Consider the following 24311-nt stretch of genomic DNA (forward strand, 5'->3'; position numbering starts at 1 on the left):
AAACAGCAGTGGTGCAGACAGCCCTGCAGACTGGTTACCTCTTTATTTTTTGACCCTCCAACCTTTCTGTAGTGACTGATAGGAAGACGGGAGCTAAGAATACATTCTGGACATGCCTGGACCATGAGTAATAGCTTTAGTGTCTATCACCACTGCCAGCATGAAACAAGGCCAGCCAAAAAGTCCTTGCTTATATTGCCACCCCCACTAAGCTCCTTGCTTGCCTCAATCTGAAAATATTAATGTCAGAGGGGGATTATGGTTTTCACATGTGAAGAGGTCTTGGCACCGACCCTTACAGGACACTACTGGGCTAAAAGCCGCTGTTCACCTAAAAAGGTGTTGGAATCCAAAGCCTTTTTACAAATACCTGTCTGAGACTACAGGTCCACCTTATAAAACAACCATGCAGTCTCTTCCCATATGCAAAAACTAACCTTCATTTGTGTTTGGTAAAACATTGCAGGAATAAAGCAGAGACAGCAACCAAGGGAAAGGAAAAAAGAGGTAAAGAGGAGCCGTTTAATTTACACACTACATCAGCTCCTGGTGGGTTCGTGTTACTGTCTGATGCCAGACTGGCGTTAACAGAGTGGCACCAATATTCACAAACATGCAAAAAGACCTCCTCCACATGACATGTCATATGAAGAAGTAGGTGTCAACTTACTAAAGCTGCTCACCCTAGCATAGAGACAAAGGCGCCAAAATGGCGCCCAGCCATACAGCATACTGTACATCAATCATGTAAATATATCTCATGGGTGTGCTGGTGTGTGTGAGTTTGTGTGCGTATTTGTTTAGGAATCTGTTTATGTACTAGTTAATAATAGGGCAGTTAGCAAGCTAAAGTGGCCACTGCAGTAGCCATTTACTTCCTAAAGAGTCATAATATGTTTCAAAAGTATAAACTGAAATATAAGTGATATATTAAATTAGTTGAATAAGATATTTTGTCTAAAGTGTGTGTGGGTTATATGGTCACTAAGAAAATGTATGTGGACATGATGCTCATTTTATTTTAACCCAGGACAGACAAGTCATCTAAACGTCATTCGAGTCTCCCAATTATTACGACAATAACAAATGGTGATACCACGTTTCATATCAAGATTTTAAAAGTCTTCTTTAAAACTTGTACAAATAAGCCAAACCATAAAGATCCCCATCACCCACTCCCACTGATTGTTGATCGCAATTCTATTTGTCATTCAATGTGTATTGCTTAACAGTGTCATCAGGTGCGTGCGTCATGAAAAGCAAAACTCCACTCCCTGATTACTCTGAGTAAAACTTTAGAGACTGAATAGGAAATCAATACTGAAATCCATTACGTTTTCCTAACCTAACCGGCTGAAAGTGAACATGCCACTCCAGTTTCTGCCTGTATCTCTACTAAGGCCTAGGCTGAGAACCCCGAGCTTCAATCTCCAACTAATGTTAGTCAACCACCTGTGTTGTGCCAAGCTGTGGCTACCTTTCTTCCTCTCTCCCTATGCAAGCCACAACACCCCGTCTCAGAGCCAATGTTCAAGTGAGTGCTATAGGGATCTTACAAAGCTGATTGGTGTGTGGGCCTATATGTTCATGAACATTCATGTATCATGAATGGTGACTTAAAATAATAATGAAGATGTTGTTAAGATTTGCAACAGGATGTGTTTTAGTTGTGGACTGGATGTTTGTTATGTGGAGAACGGTGCCCATCGTCCTCTGGATATTACACTTGGCATTCAGGTCAAAGAGTTCAATCTTCGTTTCATCAGACCAGAAAATTTTGTTTTTCATTGTCTGAGAATCCTTCAGGTGCCTTTTGGCAAAATGCAGGCAGGCTTGTCATGTGCCCTTTACTGAGGAGTGGTTTCCATCTGGACACTCCATCATATTGTATCCCAATTTGGTATCCAATGACAAGGAATTTTTCAATACTTGATATGATTGAAGCAATTCTGCCAGTGCTGTAAAAGTAGTGGTGTTCAATACGCAGCCCTAGTTCTCACAAAATCTCATAGCACCCATAGACTTACCTCACAGCACATCATTTAGAAAACAATGCAATGTGTAATTTAAATATGCTAGAGTACAATATCTGTTGGGACAAATGATAATAGTCCAATAATAGTTTTTTTTTCCTTTTGGCCGTTTTTACACCTGCACTGCACAGCTGGGGATGGGAATGGGCTATTGGGGGTTCAGTGTCTTGCCTAGAGACACTACATAACAGGGACCGGGGATCAAACCACTGACTGTGTGGTCCGTTTACGACTGCCTTGTGTTCTAATAATAGTAATTTTCCTTTATATGAGGATTCAAGTTGTTAGTTAGTCAGTTAGTAACATAGTTGGGATACAGCTATTGAGAAGACACTTTTTAATACAAAATTACAACCAGATTTATAATTGCACACTAGTTATCATGATGTTTTTTTTATTTTATCTAAATAAAGTAAAAAATATATATATATATTCCACAATTGTATGTGCTACTAATAATTTACGGCAAACATTTCTGGAATTATCATAAAGACACCAGTTCACAGCTGCAGAGCCAATGTTCAAGCGAATGCTAAAGGAATATTACAAAGCTGATCGGTGCGTGAGCCTATATTTCTCTCATGGGTGGCGATTTAAAATAACAATGAATATGTTGTTAAGATTTGCAACAGGATGTGTTTTAGTTGTGGACTGGATGTTTGTTACTCACTGCTATTGTTTCATTTATACATGTGTAAACAAGCATGGCCTGTTTTGTGTGGTTAGAAACTGCTTTAATATAAAGTCTGAAGTTAAGAAAGTTATTTATATATTAACAATATATTACACACGAGTATCATTGGCCTTTAATATGTCTGTTTAAATGCAAATGCCCCCTAAGCCATCCTCATGCTTTGCAATTATGACCCGATATTTATATGTGCTCAATGGTCCATAACTAATGACCTTTAGAGGCTGCCGGCCACTAAAGGCAAAAAACAACCTTGATTAGAGCCGCAACATTTGGAATTTTACTATCAAATATTTGAACACTGGACATTGCTGCTGAAATGGTACAGAAATACACATTCCTTACATTTTCTATTTTAACACAGTAACCTGAGGGACAAAACATCACTTGACACTGGATGAGCCAGGTTATGCCTCTACTTTTCGATACAGATGATTGGTGCCAGGTGTCTCTAACATATGTCATGTTAATACAGGTTTTCACACCTCAGTTTCTTTCCTGTCGCTCAACGCTTGGCCAGACAAATAGGATTCTAATATCCTTAGCGATGAAATCACCAGCAGAAAATATCCAACTGGTCATCTGATAACTGAGAGAAACCAAGACCAAAACATAAAGTTTATAGCCAATATGTTAAGTGATATTCATGTACAATGCCAAACTGCAGTTAACAAGATGATGAATATGTGGGTTAATGTGAGGACATCTCTGTGAAGAGACATTATCTCATGAAATGTAAACCTTTGAAAATTCAAAAGAGTAATGGATGGGTATTTGAAAATGCATACTTTTCCAAACTTTAACTTTTAGGACTTAAACTTCTAAGAATTTGAAATTTAAAGAGACACAGGAGGGTAGAGACGCCACTTTCATATTGAAGTTATCTGAAATTGTTGTTTCTCACAACTGAAGGTCAGAAGTCTTTTTTAGTGCTCATCTCATTCCCCCTGTTAATTCTGCCAATTAACAGATCCAATTTCAAAAACCCTTTCCTTTAGCTATGCCAGTAATATGACTGGGAACTCCAAATTTCCAGTAGATGTGAATTGTTTTCTGTCTTTGTGTCACTGTGATAAGACTACAGGGTGTTCTCACTACCCTTAGGACAAGTGGAACTGATTATTGATAGATGGGCAGCTCAAACTATTTAAAAGTACAAAAATGACTTTAGAGACAACCCATAACACTTAAACATTAGGCTTTAAGCACCTATCGCTTTAATCTGCCCAAAAAAACAAAACAAAAACTACCTTTTTCTAGTTTATGAAAAGGCCCAAACCCAATCCCATTTATACTCAGAGATACCCAGTTGTGACATTAAAATAGCTGAATGCTATGTGAATGTCTCAGTGACAAGTTGATTTATTGGTGCAATAATCCCTGGCAGTGAAAAGCAAAAACTGCATCACTGTTAATGAGAACCTTAAGAGCAAGCTCAAATACCAGATACTGTGCCACAGAAATCTCTAAAAATTGTGAGAGACACAGCTGTTACTCCTGAATGGAAATTCAATACAGTGGTTTCATAAAGGACACCTTCACCCTTCCCATATTGGTTTTGTAGATTATATTTTATATTGATAAATTTAACTAGTCTAGCCTTAACTACCCAAAATAAAAAAATTAAACATGGCTTAAAAAAATGCTTTTTTACAAAACTATTTGGAGGCCTTATTTTGGCAAGATGCATCCTTTATGCATTACTCATCCTTGGGATGTCTAGAACCTGTGTGGGGTCTAGAAAGGCACAAAACTGGTTTAATAAGGTTCCCACAATTCACACAATGCATTAAGACAAAAACCAAAACATGAAGTTCAAGGAACTCTTTAAAGGCCCGTGATAAAATGCAGTGTAGAGCAGGGTAACGCATTTCTGTTTTGAGTGTTCACTGAAGCACAGCACAATGTTTCCCCAAAGATTTCTTTCTCCAGCTGTGCTCTTGTGTGCATGTCCATGAGTTTGACAAACACCTTTAGTATTGTTATACAGTAGGTGGGGTTATTTATGTTCGCTTTGACAGGTAAATGCCAGAAGCCAGGGGCTTTTAATACCTGAAGGGCTCTGGAAGACAGGACAAGTGTATAATAGATGTCAGAAGGAAATCACTCTGCACAAAACAGAAGTTTTGGGGGGCAGCCCAACACAATTGGCACATGAACATAAATAGTCCCTGGCAGGTTTTGTCTCAATGTTTATGCCAATATTTATTTACTAATATCCCAAATGTTTTATCACAAATAATGTTGATTTGTTCTTTAATGTGCAAATTAAAAATAATCATCTTTTCCCTACGCAGATCAGCCCTCTGTTAATGAGGAACAACTTAATCTAGGTCAATGTTACAATACTTTTTGTTGGGTGTAATAACGAACCACTTGAAATAACTCTGCAGTTGTTCTCATCCATTTAGCAGCAGTGGTGAACTGCTGTTTGATGCATATACAGGAAACACTGCAGTATAAAGACAACAATGGCAGCTCTGGTCAGAATTAAGAAGGATGAATGCAGCAAAGTATAGACAAGTCATTGAAGAAATTCTTCACAGATCTGAGACTTGAGTGATGGCGCTCTTTTCAGCAAGACAGTGACCTAAAACAAACTCCACTGTTCCTTCAGTGTATGTGTATTCCTAAGTGGCCCATCATAAACCAAGACTGAGACCTAAAAGGGAAAAAAAACAAATAAATGAAAATGGCAGTTCTTTGACACTCTGACCACTCAAATCTGATAAAGTTTGAGAGAATCTTCCAGAAAGAATGGGACAAACTTCCCAAATCCAGATCTCCTAAGCTTATAGATTTACCTAATAAGCTTGACCAAAGGGGCTTCCACCAGGTCCTGAATTAAAAGTCTAGTACTTTTGTAAATAATAGAAAACAGATTGTATCTGCTTATCTGTTGATGACAGCCTATTAATTCAAAACATCGTTTTAGAAAAAAAATGTTGTTGATGAGTGCATGGAATTTGCTCCCAAATTTTCAAAATCATCAGGGTTTTTTTTCGACTGCTGTTAACATTAGCAGTTTTACACCCCCACCCATTGTCTCTAATGTGTGATTATAGACCTGAAAGTGGTGAACTGTGCAACCGTCTGGGCATGTACAGCGTAAGAACCCCCCCCCCCCCCGAGGCAGAGACCACAACATGGTCCAGAACATGAAAGCTACAAGACACAGCTTGCTTTGCAGTTAATCTGTCATTGTGGGCCAGGTAAGTTGACGCTTCGTAATGTAAGTCCCTCTTGGATTAGGCTGAGGCCCCACTGATGGTTCTAGCCAGGTGTCTAAAGAGCCACTCTGTTTTTGGTATGTACATGAGACTCTTGCTGCATATATGGGTAGCTGCTAAACACAGGACCACTCTTGCTGGGCAGATTGTGCACTGAATGCAGGACAGACAGATGGACACACCCTCTGGTGGTGATCAGTAAAGTAACAGCTCCAGTTCACATCAGTCTATATATGCCCAGCGGTCATCCTCAGTGTTGATACCTTTATCACTACTTTACTAAATAACAACCTACTTCATGTAAGAGTGATTGTTTAAGAACAAATGTTCAAGATTAAAAATTACACTGCATTCAGAAAGTATTCACAGCGCTTAACTTTTTTGGCATTTTGTTATGTTACAGCTTTATTCCAAAATGGATTAAAGTCATTATTTTTCTCAAAATTCCACATAATAATATCCCCCATAATGACAACATAAAAGAAGTTTGTGTGAAATCTCTTCCCATGCTGAAGTCCTCTGGAACAGGTTTTCATCAAGAATGTCTCTGTACATTGCTGCATTTATCTTTCCCTCGATCCTGAATAGTCTGCCAGTTCCTTCCACTGAAAAACATCCGCACAGCATGATGTTGCAACCACCATACTTTATTGTAGGGATGGTATTGGCCATGTGTTGAGTGGTGCCTGGTTTCCTCCAGACATGACACTTGGCGTTCAAGCCAAAGAGTTCAATCTTTGTTTCATCAGACCAGAGAATTTTGTTTCTCATGGTCTGAGAGTCCTTTAGGTGCCTTTTGTCAAACCCCAGGCAGGCTGTCATGTGCCTTTTACTGAGGAGAGGTTTCCATCTGGCCACGCTACAGTACCGTATCCCAATTTCGTAAAGAATGACAAGGAATTTTTCAATACTTGATATAATTAAAGCAATTTTGCTGGTGGTGTGAAAGTAGTGAAGTTCAATACCCAGCCCTAGTTGTCACAAAATCTCCTGGCACATATAGAGTTACCTCACAGCACATAATTTAGAAAATGATGCAAAGTTTAATTTAAATATTAGATGCCAGAGTTCAATATCTTTTGGGACAAAACACAATAGCAATGTGTTCCAATAATAGCAATTTTCCTTTATATGAGGATTAAAGTTGTCAGTCAGTCAGTCAGTCAGTTAGCTGGGATGCAGCTATTGAAAAGACACAGAAGTATTCCACAATTGCATGTGGTAATGTAAGGGCATACTTTTGCTGTTTTAAAACAATTAACAATTTACAGCAACCATTTCTGGAATTATCAAATGGGGTGACTGTAGGGGTAACGCAGTCGTCCACTGACCACAGGCTCAGTGGTTCGATCCGCGGTACCAGCTATATGTCGAAGTGTCTCTAAAGGTGAACCCCTAATAGCCATTTTCCAATGCCGGAAAGGCATCTGGCTTAAAAACTGCGGACAATGATCCACTGAACTCATGGGAAAGGACAAAAAAATTAAATAAATAATAAAAATAATAATAATAATTCTGGAATTATCATGAAGACACCAGTTCACAGCTGCACAAAAGTTAAAAAGCATTTTTGAAAAAATAAATAAATAAAAAACCTATTAAGGACTGAATTTATATGCCCTTAATGAACCAGATAACTGGAAGTTTGGATATACATAAAGCAGTAGAGCAACCCGATTTCTCCTCCACCTTATACTTTAGTTTAAATGTATAGTGACAGAAAATTTAACTTTCTGAGTTTTCTTTAGTGCGTGCGTTCATGTCACAGTAGAGTGACAGCACAGGGGGAGGGGGAAAAAAAGAAAAACGGATGACAAAAGGAGCTAATCCACAACCAGGACTGTCCAAATTAAAACATTTTGGGGGGACACTTTACATGACACTTAAGAAATCAACTTTCCAGAGGAAACAGATTGTAACTTGGTTTTTAAAGTCAATGCAAATACACTCATGTATGTAAATCTCCTTGGAGAAGTTAAAAATGAAATGGGATTTAAAAAAAACCTGAAAACATACAGTCTGTTTTGTCATACTTTAAATTAGCCTAAACCTGTTAACACATTTTAACACACAGTTTTTTGTGAGTAAAAGAGGTTTAAAATAAGATTTTCACTTCTGTTCCCCAATAATCCAAATAAATGTATACCAGTCTGTCTAGCTACTGGGTCACACTATTTAGATTACTTTTGCCCCAAAGAGTACAGGCTTTCCTTGCATTTTTTTGTAATTCTGACATCTACTGCTAGCACAGGAGATCAGATTCCTAGCTGCCAAAACCTTGTGAACTTTGCCGTTTAACTCCACAGAAAAGATTATCTACGGGATCATTAGAAACAACAAGCCATTACAGAGGTACTGAAATACAATTCTAGAAAGACAATGGTGTTATTCATGACATACATGTTTATAGTATAGAAGACAACACTCTTGTAAGAGCATAAAATATATATGTCCTTTAAAATGTCAGTGGCTCTGCTGTCACATATAATAACCATTATTGAAATAACAATGTCCCCTTCCAGGAAAATTTTAAACAAGCAAAACAATTTTGGGCTGTAGATAGGCTAGCTGCTGGTATGGCGGATACTTTTCCAGTTGGTTTGATGATGTGAAGATAAAAGAAAAGAACAAGGCAGACAGAGACTGTGGGGCTATGAAAAGGTTTCCAATTAGCAAGAAAATTGTACTTAGACAGCTAATGCAGAAAGACCACAGTAAATTAACAATAGGGATAGGGATAGGGACTCCCCTAAACAACCATTTTATTAAAATAACAAACACAATGTGTATAAGCATTTTTTAGCTCAATCAGAAACACAGAAACTAAACAGAGGGAGAAACAGAGACAGGCAGAACAATTGGAGTGTCTATCGCACACATTTACATATATAATGCTAGTATTTTACTGTGGCTGAAAGAAATATTGTGAAGAGCAAAAGCTGCTGTTTTAAACTCACCTAAAGAAAATTATGAGGCAACATTCAGAGAATTGCCACAGGAGTGTTATCATGCATGCCCTTATTTGGTAAATGAAGAGCCCTTCAGGCATGCTGCCATTTGGGCACAAATACTGGTGATGATGCTTATTTGGCCAGCACTTACAAGTCATCACACATACACACACAGTGAGGAATGTGAGTTGGGCGTTGGTCTAATGTACAAAAAGGTTCATAAAAAAATGCGTGTACTGAAAAGCATTCAGTTCAGTACAGTTCATTCTTGTAGAATATATTAAACAATGGTTGCACAGTGCCATAATAAAATTTGAATTTTCTATGTCGTTATAAATCACTTCAGTCAGAGGTTACAACATTTCCTTATCACTAGTAAGTATGCAAAAGCATGTAACAGTAACATATTAGCAAATGTCAGCATTCCACATAATCTCTTATATGTAAATAGACCAAACTAAAAACAGCTTATGTAAAGAAATGCATTTATACACTACAAAAAAATCAAAAATCAAAAATCCATAATGTCAAGAAATTACACCAGTTCCTTGCTGCAACCCCCATGGGGCAAGATCAATTTAATACAGAGCAGGTAGAAACTTGCCCCTTAGTCAAATGGTCCACCTATGAACTACAATATAACCAGGATCTGAGAAAGCAGATCTTCCTAGAACTGTCTGATCCCACATCTTTTGTGCTTGCTTCAACATTCAGAATATGAAACATTAGAAAGACTGCCTGCTTTTTCTCAATCAACAACAAGGACAATAAACTGAATCCACTGAACAAATCAAAGCCAAGCAACACCAAGCCATGTTTAGTGGATTTCTCGCTCAAGCACCTGAGTAACTTATTAGTATTTGTAACTTAATTATTCTGGCTCTCAGTTTTACCAAGACAATTATAAATAATTCACAATAGTTCACTTTGTAAGAAATCTTCACACAACAGCACGAGTCAATTTGGACATCAACATTTTTTTAGAGAAGCCATCCCAAAAATCTGGCATTTTAGGCTGCAACAATCACAAAAATCTGGAGGGATTAATTAGGCACTGTAGACAGTGCTTGTAAACAATAATTAGCTCCATCTTCTTTACAAATAGTATATATTGCCCAACAAGTTTTACTGACTTTTTCTGACAAAGCAGAGACACTTTTATTATCTAAAGTGAAAACAGAGTATACAAACATGTGCAGAACACAGCTTGATTGATTAGCCTGAGTAATTTCACAGCAGTTTGCCCCTTATCAGCAGAACCTTTGTATGCCTGTGGCTCAGCATGTCTGACTGTGTGTGTGTGTATGTGTGTGTGTGTGTGTGTTGCAGCTGATAGCCCACCCAAACTCTGAATAAGTTTAGCCTCCTCCAACATGTACCCTCCCGTGAGCATTGGTAATCTGCCACAATCTGGTGAAACATTTACAGTTTAATGTAAAAGTTTGCCTCCTCTCATTTTGAAATGGCGCTTTTAAATCCGAATATTATTTCTTCCGCTTTCAGCTAGAATAAATGTTCTTTCATTAGAAATTAAAGTAGATCTTTAATTAATTTATCAACAGGGACAAACCTTTGCACTAATTTTCATTATTTAAATTTTTATATATTAATTTACTTGTTTTCTTTTTTTACTTCTGATGATATAAGAACATTTGTTCTAGTTAAATATGCATTACACTAAAACAACAACAATAATAATAATAATAATAATATGCTTATTTCGCTGGTACAAGTGTTCTTTTATTATCATAAGAGGTGACACAAATTGTTAAGGAGTATATACAAAAAGTTGTAGTAAAAAAATGAAAATGATATAGGTGCAAAAGTTTAATAAATTAATTTAAAACTTACCATACAACGGAATGTGAATTAAATATCACGTTGTTTTAGAGTTTGTGCCAATTTGAAATATGGGGATGTAAACTTTAGCACCCAACTGTAGCTTCCCTGACTCCAAATTGATAAACTGAACATAAAAGCACACACACTCACATATTCACCACAAACACATACATGTGTCTTAATGACATGTCACACCATGGGAACACAGACGGGCAACACTGCTGAGATGACCTTATGGCTAAAACCCCATGGAGCCAGACAGTAATCCTAAAAACACAGACCATCACACAACCATCTTCTATACTACTTACACAATGCCCAGCCTAAAACAAACTTGCCTTGATCCTGTCTCACAGTCTGCTTCATACAGTTACTATAAGTTAGATGCCCATGTGAACAAATGGCAGTAAAACTACTGTTTAATATGGAAATGCAGAGTTAAGGGGAAAAGAAATAGGATTAAGGAGTGTAATCTTAGTTGCAAAATATGGACAACTACTACTCAGACTGCCAGAAAATTAATGGCACTGTTTACTGTTTCCTTGTTTTCTGCATAACTTGGACATAAAACGTGATCTGATCTTCACCAAGATCACAAATGTAAACATACTATTTATAAGCTGATAAAACACAAAACAGTCATGATCTTTTATGTTTATATTGAACACACTCATTCAAACATTCAAAGAGATGGTGGGAAAAAGCATTGGCAACAGTGTTGTAATAACTGCTTAAACCACCTTTGGCAGCAATAAACTCAAGCAAGTGCTTCTTGTACCTCCAGATTAAGACATGCAAAGCTCAAGAGGAATTTTGAAATACTCTAACAGAACTGCTTCATCTCAGCCATATTCTTAGGACAACTGGTCTGAACAGCTCTTTTTACAGGTCATTTCACAGCATCTCTTTTGGGTTGTGGTCTGGGTTCTGACTGGACCACTCTAAGAGCAGGTTTGTGTGTCACTGAAACCATTCTGTAGTAGATTTACATCTATGTTTCTGAGTTTCAGCTTGTTGACAGTCATTTTTTTGCAGCCACACTGACATTGTACTGTGGGTTACCATGTTAAACCTGGAAATTAATTTTTCCCCTCCAAAATGGCAAGTGGTCCAGGTCCAGAGACAGCAAAGCAGTCCCAATCATGATCCTCCCTCAATCATACCTGGTGGTAGAACAGGTAGACTTTTTTTCTGTCGTATGTAGTGCTCTGAGTTCTACCAAAAAATTCTACCTTAGTGTCGTCTGTCTACAAGACATTTTCCCAGTGGTGAGTTTCAAGGCAGACTTAGACAAACTCCTGGTTTGCTACAATGTTGTTTTTAGAGAACACAGGCTTCCTCTGTGATGTCCTGCTACAGATAACGTCTTGTCACCGTTTGTGTAGGGTTGACTCACAAAATGAGATGTTAACCAACTCCAATGAGTCCTTTAAGTCTTTAGCTGTTCATGGTTCTTTTTTTAACCTCACTGATAATTCTACATTGTGACTTTGGAATGATTTTGGCTTGGGACCCACATCTATGGAGAGCAGCCACAGTACCAAATCGTCTCCATGCCTATATAGGCGATGTCTAACTAATAACTGATGAGTATCTAATGACTTTGAGATTACTCTAACTCCTAGCTGCATGCAAATTAATTCTTGAGACTGTGGCGCAGGAAGGTAGAGTGGTTGTTCACCAATCTCACAGTTGTTGGTTCAATCCCCGGCTCTGGTCACATGTCGAAGTGTCCTTGAGCAAGACACTGAACCCCAACTTAGTTGCTCCCGGTGAGTGTTAGCCAGCTGCATAGTAGCTCCCCCATCGGTGTGTGAGTATGTAAGATTGTGAGTATGAATGGGTGAATAAGCAGCAGTGTAAAGTGTTTGAGTGCCAATAGGTAGAAAAGTGCTATACAAGTGTAGACCATTTACCATTGATCATAAGCCTACTGAGATCTCTTTATTAGGTGTGTTCAATAGACATAACAGTGTTTTATTGGCTTAGAAATATTGTTTGTTGATTTATGACTTTCATGAAGATGAGACCACATTTCATGATTAATTTATGCAGAAAACTAGAACATTGCAAGCAGTCACAATACTTTTTCTTGCAGCTACAAAAATTAATTACAAGTAATGGAGCTTCCACTTGCTTTTAAAAGTGCAAGTTTGACAATTTTATGTAGTTTTAGTATGGGGAAGAGTGCATATTGTTAAAGATCTCTTCCTCTCATTTTTTACAATATCTGTCTGCTACTAGCTAAATAACTAGAAGCGGATGATGTAATCTGGAGGATTTTTTTTTCCAGTTCAGATATCAGGAGCAAAGAGATTACAACATCAGTTAAATTAAGCGTCAATAAAGGATGCATTTTAAAACAGTTCATTAAACATTTAATTTGAGAATTTCACATACAGTAAGTTGTAGAAAAACAAAATGTGTGGATACATTATTCTGTGTTGTCATGATGCATGAGAGAACACAGCGATATTCTAACCTACAGTTCACTGCTCTGGATAAATTGGAAAATGTTTTTAAATAACAAATTTGGTCACTTTGAGATTATGTGTGATAGCACTCTTTGCTCCATTGTATAGACAGGGCAGCAAACGGACCAGTAGTTTAGTCTGAAAGGTGCTTGTCAGAGATTTAAACAGCCTTATACTTTGAGCTAGGATTAACAGTTTATACTAACTCAAAAAGCAAATAAAACTCTTACTTTAAAATGAGAACAAACCTTAAATCCCAAACCTTCTCACCCCAACCAGAGCGGTAAGAATGCCTTCTGGGTTTCTCTGAAATAGAGCCGAACTTGCTCAAGAAAACCTCTAATGGATAATATTCAGTAGGAATTCAGGGCATTTAAGTCTATTCAATAAATTGAGAAAGATTCCTCAAGGATTCCGGAGGCTACAAAACAGTTTCACACCCAAAAAACCTTTACTTTGTTATTTCTTATTTTCCTTGAGCAGATATTTTTTGCAAATGCTATTTCGCCACTCATGCAAAAAGAAAAAGTCTTAATTGTGGCAGAAAGTTATCAGTACTGTAGACAAGGTTTATTTATATTCTCAATATTTCAGTTATGATGACACACAGAAAAATCTGATTTTATTAAGTAAATTTTTTTAACAAATTTCTTCGAAAGACAAAATACTCTACTTAAACGGCAATAATATTATGAAATAACTACTAAGAAATAGAGCTCGCCTAGGATCAATAGATGACAAACTGGGCGTGATCAAGAGCACAAAAAAGAAAAAAAAAATGCAGACATACACACCAGTGAAAGAGAGCTCCAAGTACATAATTTTTAGGTCTGAAAATACAGTATACTACAGGATTATTATAAAAAGCCTTCAGATGGTTGATGTACCAGAAGAGTCCTGAGAAGACCATAGCAGCTGCACTGTCAACATAATTTTTTTAATAAAAACTGAACAAAAAGTATTTCTGACATTAAAGCTGAGAGTTACATACGCTGCCTAAACCTAGCCATAGTGGTGAGGCAGTAAATATCTGAATTAATGCTTTATCCTTGAATTACACTGTTGTGTCTTTGCCTGAGGAAAGCTTCTCATTAGTGTTGAGTGGGTCTTTGAAACTAAATAAGTAGCTTTGATGATCTAGGTTTGTTAAATTGCCAAGTCGGAACCTTGCTGTCTGTCTCAGCAAAATAAAGTATGCACAAAACACAGCTGCAAATGTCATGGCAAAATAACAGCGGCAGTAAACAAACATGAAGCTAAATAAACTCGGCAGAATGGGGGCTACACAGCAGCATAAAATTTACAGGTGGTTCAACCGACATCATTACAAATTGTTGATGGATGCTTTATAATTTAAAACAGGAATTATCAACAAGAGTCAAGTTACATACAGCTATTTATTAAACACACTTCAGTCATTTAGTCAGTCATTTATAGTCAGATTTAGAACAATAAATATAGCTACCAAAATTAACTATCCTTTATTTACAAAGATCTGCAAAAAGCCAAATTTAAATCTTTAAGTCTGAAACCAAATATGACATGGTAGGCTTATAGAACTGGGGCTGCAAAATGAGTAATTTAGTGCATCATGTAACATGTACATGTTACTAGTCTTGTTCATAGTGTGATAATAACTAATAATTTAGTTATTTTCGGAACTGTGGTTTAACTGTACTGTACCATACAGAGAGGTGTTTCAGAGAAAAGCAGTAAAGCCTTACAAATGAGAGCCAGAGGTGATTTATGAAGAACCTATACCTCTCCCACATACAGTATATTCTATGCAAGAAGGATGGACAGGGTTATGCTTAGGTGTTTCTTGCTTCAAGAGTAACTTTTCTGGTTTTATACTGTAGATGAAATTATTTGATTTAGAAAACTAAAGCTAAATATACTAAATATTTTTTATTACTAGTTAAATATGAGCTCACAAGCATCCAGGTTTAAAAGAAGCACTTTGTTTTAGTACAACTGAAACAAAACATTCCGTCTCTATTTCCTTCAGGGTTATTGTTAACAAAGATCAGCTCAGTGCTGTTTTTCAAAGATAATCCCAAACTCAGAACTTCCTGGACGTATGTAACAAATGAAATGAACAATGTAAGCACAAATGATAGAAATAAAGACACCTGATTAATTACCCGCAATACCTATATAACATGCACACCAATTAAGCATCATAATAGCCAAGACAGAACTAGGAATTACTATGGATCTATGGAAAAACCACAAAATGAAAGAGAGCTCCAAAATACTCTGCACAAATATTAACTGCATTACTGAATCAATGGCATTTATTATATGTTTAAGATACTTTTAAGCATATTTAAAATTTCATGTAAAGAACACAAAATAAAATACCTTGGAGAAAATAAAACTGTACTGTTTATAAAAAGAAAAAAAAATCTGCTTTCCCTTAAGTCCCTTAATGTTTGTGAGTTTTAATGTTTCTTTTACTTCCCCACATTTCATTTATTAAATTTACTTATTTTCTTTACTCTTAGGCATTACATTTCAACATTTGCCCTACATTTATAGGGCAATGTAGGGAAAACATTTATCTAGTCACTATCACCAATTGTACCTGGGACTCAATAATAGTATTGAAGAGTAATACTTTTTTGACCATCATCAAATGATTAACATGTTGATTTGTTAACAATACAGATATGATACATAGCCTCTTCAGCTGAAAGTGGATAAGAATATAGTGAGTGAGGGGTAGGCATAATAAACTCAACCTACAGGTCCTAAGGTAGACATTTTGTCTATTATTAGAGATGATTGACAAAAGTGGGAACCTAGCCAAGATCACTCCAAAAAAGTACAATACAGAATGCTCAGTGAGGTAAAAGAATACACTGCATCATGCAGCTGCTTGACCAGGCAAAAATAAATGCGACAGTCTGTTTCTCAAACATTGTCTCTCTTCGCCACAAACTGGTTAGCTCTTAAAGTGTCCACGATCTGTTATTACATGTGAACCAGAGACTGCATGGTTATTTTCCCCCCATCTGATGCTTTCCTACCTCTGTTTACTAACGTCATCATAACCTTATAAAGCATTAATAATGTTGATGTGTGCTAAAAAACATCATTTACCTTGTGTGAATGTGGCAAATTCTGGGTGTTCTGGGAGTTTAGAAAATATTCATCGAGTAGCTTCACATTTAGCTGATCATTTAGTGCTGCTTGATGCTAGTTGTAGTTAAACCTGAAATAAAAAGGTGCATAAACAAACACACAGGTACAGTCGTAACTTCAACTTTGCTGCAGCTGAAAGTTTTCCATTTTAACAAAATATAACTATTGTCAAAATCACTGTTTATTTAGTTTAGCTATCTTTTAAGAGGTTTACATTTTCTGTTTCGAAAAGGAAGTTTGGCTACTGGGCAAGAAAAACATGTCAGCCACGTGCCTGAAGGGCAAATGGGCTAAAAAATTTATGTCAAGCCCTGTAAAAGATTACAGAATCCTGACATAAAAGTAGAAACTGCACTCAGTACACAGTACTCAGAGCTCACCTTATTTGCGTTTGTGATTTCTTTGATAGTTAATGATATAAAGTTAATTTGTGAGACTCAAAACACCTCCTTCATGGAGGTCTGTGCTCTGTGTGAATTTTCTATTAATAGATGTGATTGACAAAAATGTGCATCCCATGATTTTAATTACCAGTAACATATATACCATTATAACGTGGGTGGTTGATCTACCAAAGTAATGCCTGATTTATAGCAACAATTTATGGTAAAGTCAATGTCACCAGTGTAAACATTTGCATATAGAGATGTGGGCCACATCTGAATGATTGTTTAAACAGTTAAGCCAATTTAGATGTTACTGGTGTGCTTAACTGCCTCCCCCAACTGAAGGTGAAAAAGATTTGGTTGTCACAAAACTCCATGCACTACCTTCTGCCCTTCAAAGTTGGCATTGAAAAATAAACAGTCATTCCCAAATTACTGATCCTAATAGAATTAGCCAAGCACGCCTGAGGTTTACCTAAGACCATCTTGACACCCCACAACAACACTGGGCAAATGTCCTTTAGATGGATGAATCAAAGGTAGAATTGTTTGAGAAGAAAACAAAGCACTATGTATGACATTAAAAGAAAACCATGAGCTAACATGAAAATGATGATGTAAGGAGCATCATTATTGGGACTGCTTTGCTGCCTCTGGACTTGGACCACAGTCATAGCCCAAACCTCAACCCAATAGAGATGTAGTGAAATTAACTAAAGAGCCATTCACACCAGTTTTGATAAGAATATGGCTGAGCTGAAGCAGATCTGTAAGAAAAAGTAGTCTAAAATTCCTCCTCAGCTTATTGTAGGTCTTAATCAACAGCTACAGGAAGCACTTGTTTGAGGTTACTGTGGCCAAAGGTGGCTTAACCAGTTATTTTTCACCATCCCTTCATTTATTGGGCGTGTTAAAAACATAAGTCCGATTGTGTTTCTTATTAATTGTGACTTTACTAAAGATGACAGTTTGTGAACAATTTATGCAGAAGACCAGAAAATTGCAAACAGCTCTGTTACATGAGCATTTAGGTACTTCGTCACCCAAAACAAAAATCTTAGAAAGCTCAGCATTTTCCTGAAACACCTCTGCTTACAGCTTTTTTTACATAACCATTAATAGCTGTATAAAACCTTTGATTCTTTAATACATAATAACCACACTATAAAGGTAATGGGCAAACTAATAATCATGATATGAAAATTATATGCATTATACGATAATTGCATATGTTGAAGTGTCTCTATGCAAGACACTGAACCCCTAACAGCCCATTCCCCTCCCCAGCTGCGCAGTGCTGGTCCAAGCCCGGTAGAAACTGGGGAGGGTTGCGTCGGGAAGGGAATCCGGCGTAAAAACTGTACCAAATCAAAATTCGGACAATGATCCGTTAACTGCATGGTAATTAACATGCGGAAAATGATCAGCTGTGGCGACCCTGAACTCAAGGTATAAGCCGAAAGAACAAAAAAAACAAAAAAAGAAAAAAAATGTCTTTTTAAACGTTTGCAAAGCCAATTTTTGATCATCATACTGAAATGAGTATTTTGCTTCTTTGCAGATTTGTGCTACCAACTTGGTTGGTAAAACTGACAGCTAACTTTATAATACATACAGTAGCTTGTGATGTGTTTAGCAAATTAACTAAACACAAGTCAATTACTCATTACATAATTACTGAAAAAGTGGCTGAGCAGCAAAAGTAAATAATTTTAGCTGTCAGCTCTGCCCTTTAACAACTCCAAATCCTACACATCTATATGTCATATCTTTTGTATGAAATATAGAAAAGAAGACTGCATTATCTGGAACAGATTAGAAAATGCTTTCGTTACCTGTTTGACAAGTTATGTCCTATCTTCCAAGTGTTATCAAATGAGATCTGACATGCCAAAAACACCATCTAATGAAAGCACAGGAACTGATAGAGAACATTTCCAAACTGCTTGTTTGGAATGTAACTAAAGTTCTCAAAAGTAGGAGAATGAGATAAATAATTTGAAATGATACATTTATGCAATCCCAGACCAGAGTGTATATTCTCTCAGAAACACATTTCATATGGGCTGCACAAAGGATGACAGCTACATTAACTCCTTTGCCGAGACAACTGGTGCATACAGATGTTTGCTGTGATAACAAGCAGTGAGCAGAGTTTGGTATGGCTCAGCCCAATCTCAAAACTAACCTGAGAATCCAGTTTTTTTTTTTCCATTTAAGTGCTATACGTGCAGGTCCTGCCTTTGCAGAGCCAACTATGATTGAATGCCAATATTTGCTAAAGCTTGACACATTTTCTGCATATTTGCTTTGGAAATTTGTATTTTGTGGCCAGCTAAGATGTTTTTTTTTGGAGTCAGACCAGTCAGACCAAATTGATGACATTTTCATCTATTCATCTTCTTTCTTTGCCATTTGTTTTTACGATAGTCATACTTATTGCCAAAATCTACTAGAAAAAATGTCAAAAACTAAAATCGACGTGAACACAAAAGCCTTATTTTCTGCATTTTACAATAAAGGAATAATAAAGGAATCTTTAACTGTCACACTAAGAAATAAAAAGCTGTCATATTAGGAGTTGCAATCATTAGTTGAGCAATGCATCAACAAAACTCTATGTGTCTCTAACTCTATGTATTGTTAATATTGTAGAAAGTAACTAAACTTGGAAGTATTTTTTGGTTTCAGCTTATAAGGAGTTGCTTTCTCAGTTAAATAATAAACTGAATACGTTTTTAATTCAGACACACTTAGTTACTTAAGTAGATAATAGCTGTACACTGAAAAAAGTAGAATAATATTGTGTTTTGTTTTCTCTGGCGGAATTCAGTTACTGTTTGTTCACATACTTAACTCAAGTTTCCTCTAAATTCCCTCTTGCCTCTCCCACTCAGAAAATGCAGATGTAGGTTTCCTAATAAATCAGTCACAAACCAAGAAAAAGTGAGTTCATGTCCCAAGCAAGTTGTACTGCTGAGCAACCAACACGTCTAAAACACTGTTGACAGTGCATGATGCTGTCAGTCTAAAATCCTATTGACTGATAGGTTTGATTTATTGCTTATGACCTTCAAAGGTTACAAGATAACACTGAAACATGCTGCGATGACTCAATACGCAATGTAGAATCCTACTGCAAATTTTCAGGAGTATCGAGAGCAGGTTTTCCTTGAAAGACCTCTTTTTAGCTGCACGCTCTTCTGAAAGATTTCCCATTCTAACACAATTCAGTTTGCCACAGGTGGACTCTGATCTAGACACATGTTTAGGAAAATTAAAGCAACTGAATTTAACAAAACATTTTGATATTTTGTAAAAATTGTAATTTTATCAATTTAAAATTAAATCTAAAACCTAATGCATGCAAAAAGTGAAGGGGACAGAATACTTTTGTCTGTATACCTTTACCTTTGGCAACACACAAATCAGAAATCTACCAGAATATTTACAGCCTTTAAATAGGTTTAGAATGAGCTCAGATTGACAGTGATGCCAGTCAGTATACTGCAGTTTCTCAGTGTTTCTTGTGTACAGAGGAATGCAATGGGAATGTTGTGAAATAGTCATTCAGACCTGTGTAAATGTAATGCCTGTTTCCTCACAACTTAACTTGAGCTTTTCCTGGTAGTTTCTAAACTGATGGCAGTGAAAATGCTGCAGGGCAGAAATAAGTATTTTCATCCTTGAATTTTAAATGGGTATCTGCATATAACTGAATGAGCGTGACAAGTGTCAATGGGGATACAATACCATTTCATTCCTGAAAGGCTTTGCTCTCTAAAAAAGGGGACAGATAGTTTACCACACACAGCTACTCAGGCTTTGTGCCTTTCTCATGGTAATTGCTAGCCACTGCACACAGACTGCAGTGCCAAACACCCACTGCACATTGAACTGTGAACATGCAGTGGGTGTTTGGTAGTGTGTGTGTGCTGCATCTATTTCTATTAGGTAAAATACATTGGTGGCTGTGAAAAATGTATTCTACTTTACAGCCAATGATATTGGAGGTAGCTGATAAACACAGATCTAATGGATCTTCTATACTGTACAATGTATTACACAATATCATTCTTGCAACACATGACTACAATCACTGTAAAATTCCTGGAGGGAGTTATGGTGTATCCATGGTGCCAAGAATCCTGGATGGCTAATTGCCAGAAATTCTACTGAAATGAGGGAGCTTGTTGTAATGTTTTTAAGTCATCTGTATTGTGTAGCATGTTAACTGCATTTCTGTTTTGCAAAGACACTCAGAGAAACTAGTCAGTTTTGCTTAACTAATTAGTTATGTGGCAGAAAATCAATGTTACATCACTGATTTACCATTATAAGCCATCAGTTCTTTTTTGTATTATGAAAACTAACTTAACATGTTAATGTTTAGGGCTGGTGGTCAGATACAGTAGAAGTACTTAAAAGTACTTTTAAGTAAAACTAAAAGTATTTTTCCTTGTATGAAACAGCTATTAGTTTTAGCTTTTATAGAGTTGCAACACTGCACATTCAGCCTAAGCCTTCATCACACAGGCAGCAGTAGAAACAGTTGAACAAGTATAGTACGGATGAGTTGCTTTGACACTCCAGTTTCTAATGGTGGAGGGGGGTTATTGCCTTGACAAATCGGTGAACCCTACCTCCAAAAGACATCAGAGAGTATGAGTTTCGTCAGTGATAACAACCAACCTATTCTGACAACGGGGTTAGCTGTCACACGTTCAGGCACGGTGACAGCCACCGCTCGCGCTGATGTACAGGTGCGTCAACTTGCTGGCGGTTTCCATTCTCACCAGACAACAGCCACCATGGGAACGTGACCGTGGTTAATGTGGTAGTTGAGATCAGAAGGTCGGGCTCGCAAACAGCAACACTAACCCCCAGGATGGTAAAACACAACGACTAGCTTTAGCATTGTTTATCAACGCAGAGCGAATGCAACGGTAGACTACGGAAATATTAGCTAAACTAAGTTTTTACACAAAAAATGTTCAACTTACTGTGATAGTAACTTCATGCTTTTTCAATCGATACTTGAGGCTCTTCATCTTGTAACGTCTTAGCATCTGCTGTTAAAATGTTATTTTGGTGAATACGCTCATAAGAAGTGCAACAAGTTTCCAGAAAGTTCAGGCGAAGTAACTTTTATCTACCCTTTTCCTCACGGAGCGAGTTTCACCTGACGCCTAAGCACAACTCTGATCCCACTTTGATTGATAACCTTTTGAGCCAGTAAAACTAAAATATGGGAGGTCTGGTTCGTCTTACACCCAATCAGGGCAGACGAGGGCGGGACTTCCTTGTAAAGTATCGTTGGGGGAAGTTGGAGGCATCCTGACACAGGGCAGGAAAAACTGGAGTGACGAAAGCGCTACCTGAAACACAAACACCTGGAGAAGGTGCTAATCCTAGAAAACAAAGGAGAATGACACCGACACTTTTTACAAAAAGTATCTCAACATAGACCCAACCTAACTATACCTCTAGCTTTACCACCAACAATGGCGATTGTTATATAGGTGCTTTTCTGGTCTTAATCCTTGTAGTTAAATGCAAATCTAAATACTACTTACTATTCTAGTCCAGATTGATGGAGCAAATATACATTTTTAACCTAAAAGCCTCTAAAGATGCAAAAAGAGTTCATTTATTGTATTTGTAAAAAAGTAAAGAAAAAAGTGAATTGTTAAAGGCCCATCATCTGCACAACAGACAATATAGGATATTAGTCTACTATAAAAGACCATTCAGGACAAGACAGTCTCAAAACTTGCATGAAGAGCAATATATGTTAAACCTTTTATGGGATTATTGATTTTTGCGGCTCACTGATAAAACTAAGCATCACTCCTGTAACAATCATTGACTCTATGCTTCACATGAAGTTGTGTAATGAATGCAATTATGTGGCAAGATGCTTTAGAGTATGAAGTATATATCAAGTATAAAGACATTAAGCACTAGCTCCCCGGGAGCCAACTGCTCCCCCGGGGGTTGGGTTAAAAGCAGAGAAAGAATTTAATTGTAACATGTGCAATATGTATATGTGCTCAATGACAATAAAGATTTTTCTTCTTTTAGAAGTAATTGTTTTTAAGTTGTGTCATGCAAAAACAAATAATTACAGCATATAGTAGCATATTATATCTCTTAAAATGTACTCTAAACTCTCCAGAAACATCACCTTTAAAACTTAACTTTGTTTTTTAAATGATTATTAAACTTACCAGAAGAGGTCATTATTGAAGATTAAGTATATTTTACTCTTGGATGTAACCAGGAAATTACAGAGGCTGAGGTCCATCTAAACCACTAGGATAACATCAATTATACAAGAATTACACATTTATACATAAAGAAATTGCATACTCTTTACTTTGACTTTGCTGATTAGTGAGATCCTTAAAACCCTATTGCTTTACTTTTTACTATATATAAAAATTAGCAATTGCTATTTTAACCTCAGTGAAACAGTTAAATGATTTAGAATTAATGCTTAGACAGGTTTGAACAATTTCTAAGAATAAATACGTATTAACTTTTATTAACTAATATAAAAAGTAATCTATCTTTCTGCACCTAAATATAAACACCGACGAAGGAACCTATTTGTTTTACAATTTGGAACAAAACGACGATGTTAATCATAGGAACTGAAAAAGGTATTAGACAAATGGACAGGGCACCTAAAAGTGCTTTGATACAGTGTTTGTTGTCTGAAATTGGTCCTTGAAAATTACCATCCTGCAATTTTATACCTATATTTGATTACTCAAATTGAATAGGACAATAATTTGATTACAGTACAGCATTTGTCACTAATACACTCAAACAATCATTTACATATTCAAAACATAGAATTTTTTTATGCATCACATAAAATTTTACTGGTTTGGTTTAGGGAATAACTGTCACAATATCGGGATACATTTATTCTAGTACTGTACTTAGGTACACTTCTGAGGGCTGTCAGGTTTTTGCTGCTTTTCTCATAATTCATTACAACTCAAAGGCATTCGCTACAATTCCACTACATTTGGTCAATAACTAATTACTTTTCAGAATCAGATTGGGAAAATATAATTTAAAGAGCATTATTATGTTAACACTCCATTGATCCCTGGAGGGAATTTCACACCAAATAATAGCTATACTGTATCAGATTGTATCCTTTAGTACCACAGTGTTATAATATGGGGGGTGGGGGGGTGGGTTGCAGGAAATTTAATTTTAGCTGCTTCTTTTATTGTAATTATATTTTGACGATTATACCCAATAACATACTACTTTTACTAGCTAAACCTAAAATACAAATCAACGGTACAGTGTGGTGAGACAGCAGGTGGACGTCAAGATTTTGGTATCGATCCGAGTACCAAAAACCACGAGAGGGCAACCTTGTGTTCTGTAATTATCCCGTTAGTACTATACTCGCTTAAACTACGTTTTATGATACATGGTCTTTGTTTGGGTATTTACTTTTTCTGCTACTTAGTACGTCTACGCTGAATTATTTTAGAATAACATATTAGGCTTTATTACTATTTATCCCAC

The 24311-nt window shown here is 36.7% G+C and overlaps 1 protein-coding gene across 1 annotated transcript in view; it reads right to left on the bottom strand.

The window, feature by feature from the left end:
- Positions 1 to 21975, bottom strand: part of uacab (uveal autoantigen with coiled-coil domains and ankyrin repeats b) — a 43830-nt gene extending 21855 nt beyond the window's left edge. The window contains exon 1 of the mRNA XM_067495859.1: positions 21758 to 21975. Within this exon, the coding sequence (XP_067351960.1) occupies positions 21758 to 21823 (66 nt within the window). The 5' untranslated portion in view covers positions 21824 to 21975. The remainder of the gene's footprint in view (positions 1 to 21757) is intronic.
- Between the last annotated feature and the right edge of the window lie 2336 nt (positions 21976 to 24311).

The sequence above is a fragment of the Channa argus genome, chromosome 2 (genome assembly GCF_033026475.1).
Source record: "Channa argus isolate prfri chromosome 2, Channa argus male v1.0, whole genome shotgun sequence".
Classification (NCBI taxonomy): Eukaryota; Metazoa; Chordata; class Actinopteri; order Anabantiformes; family Channidae; genus Channa; species Channa argus.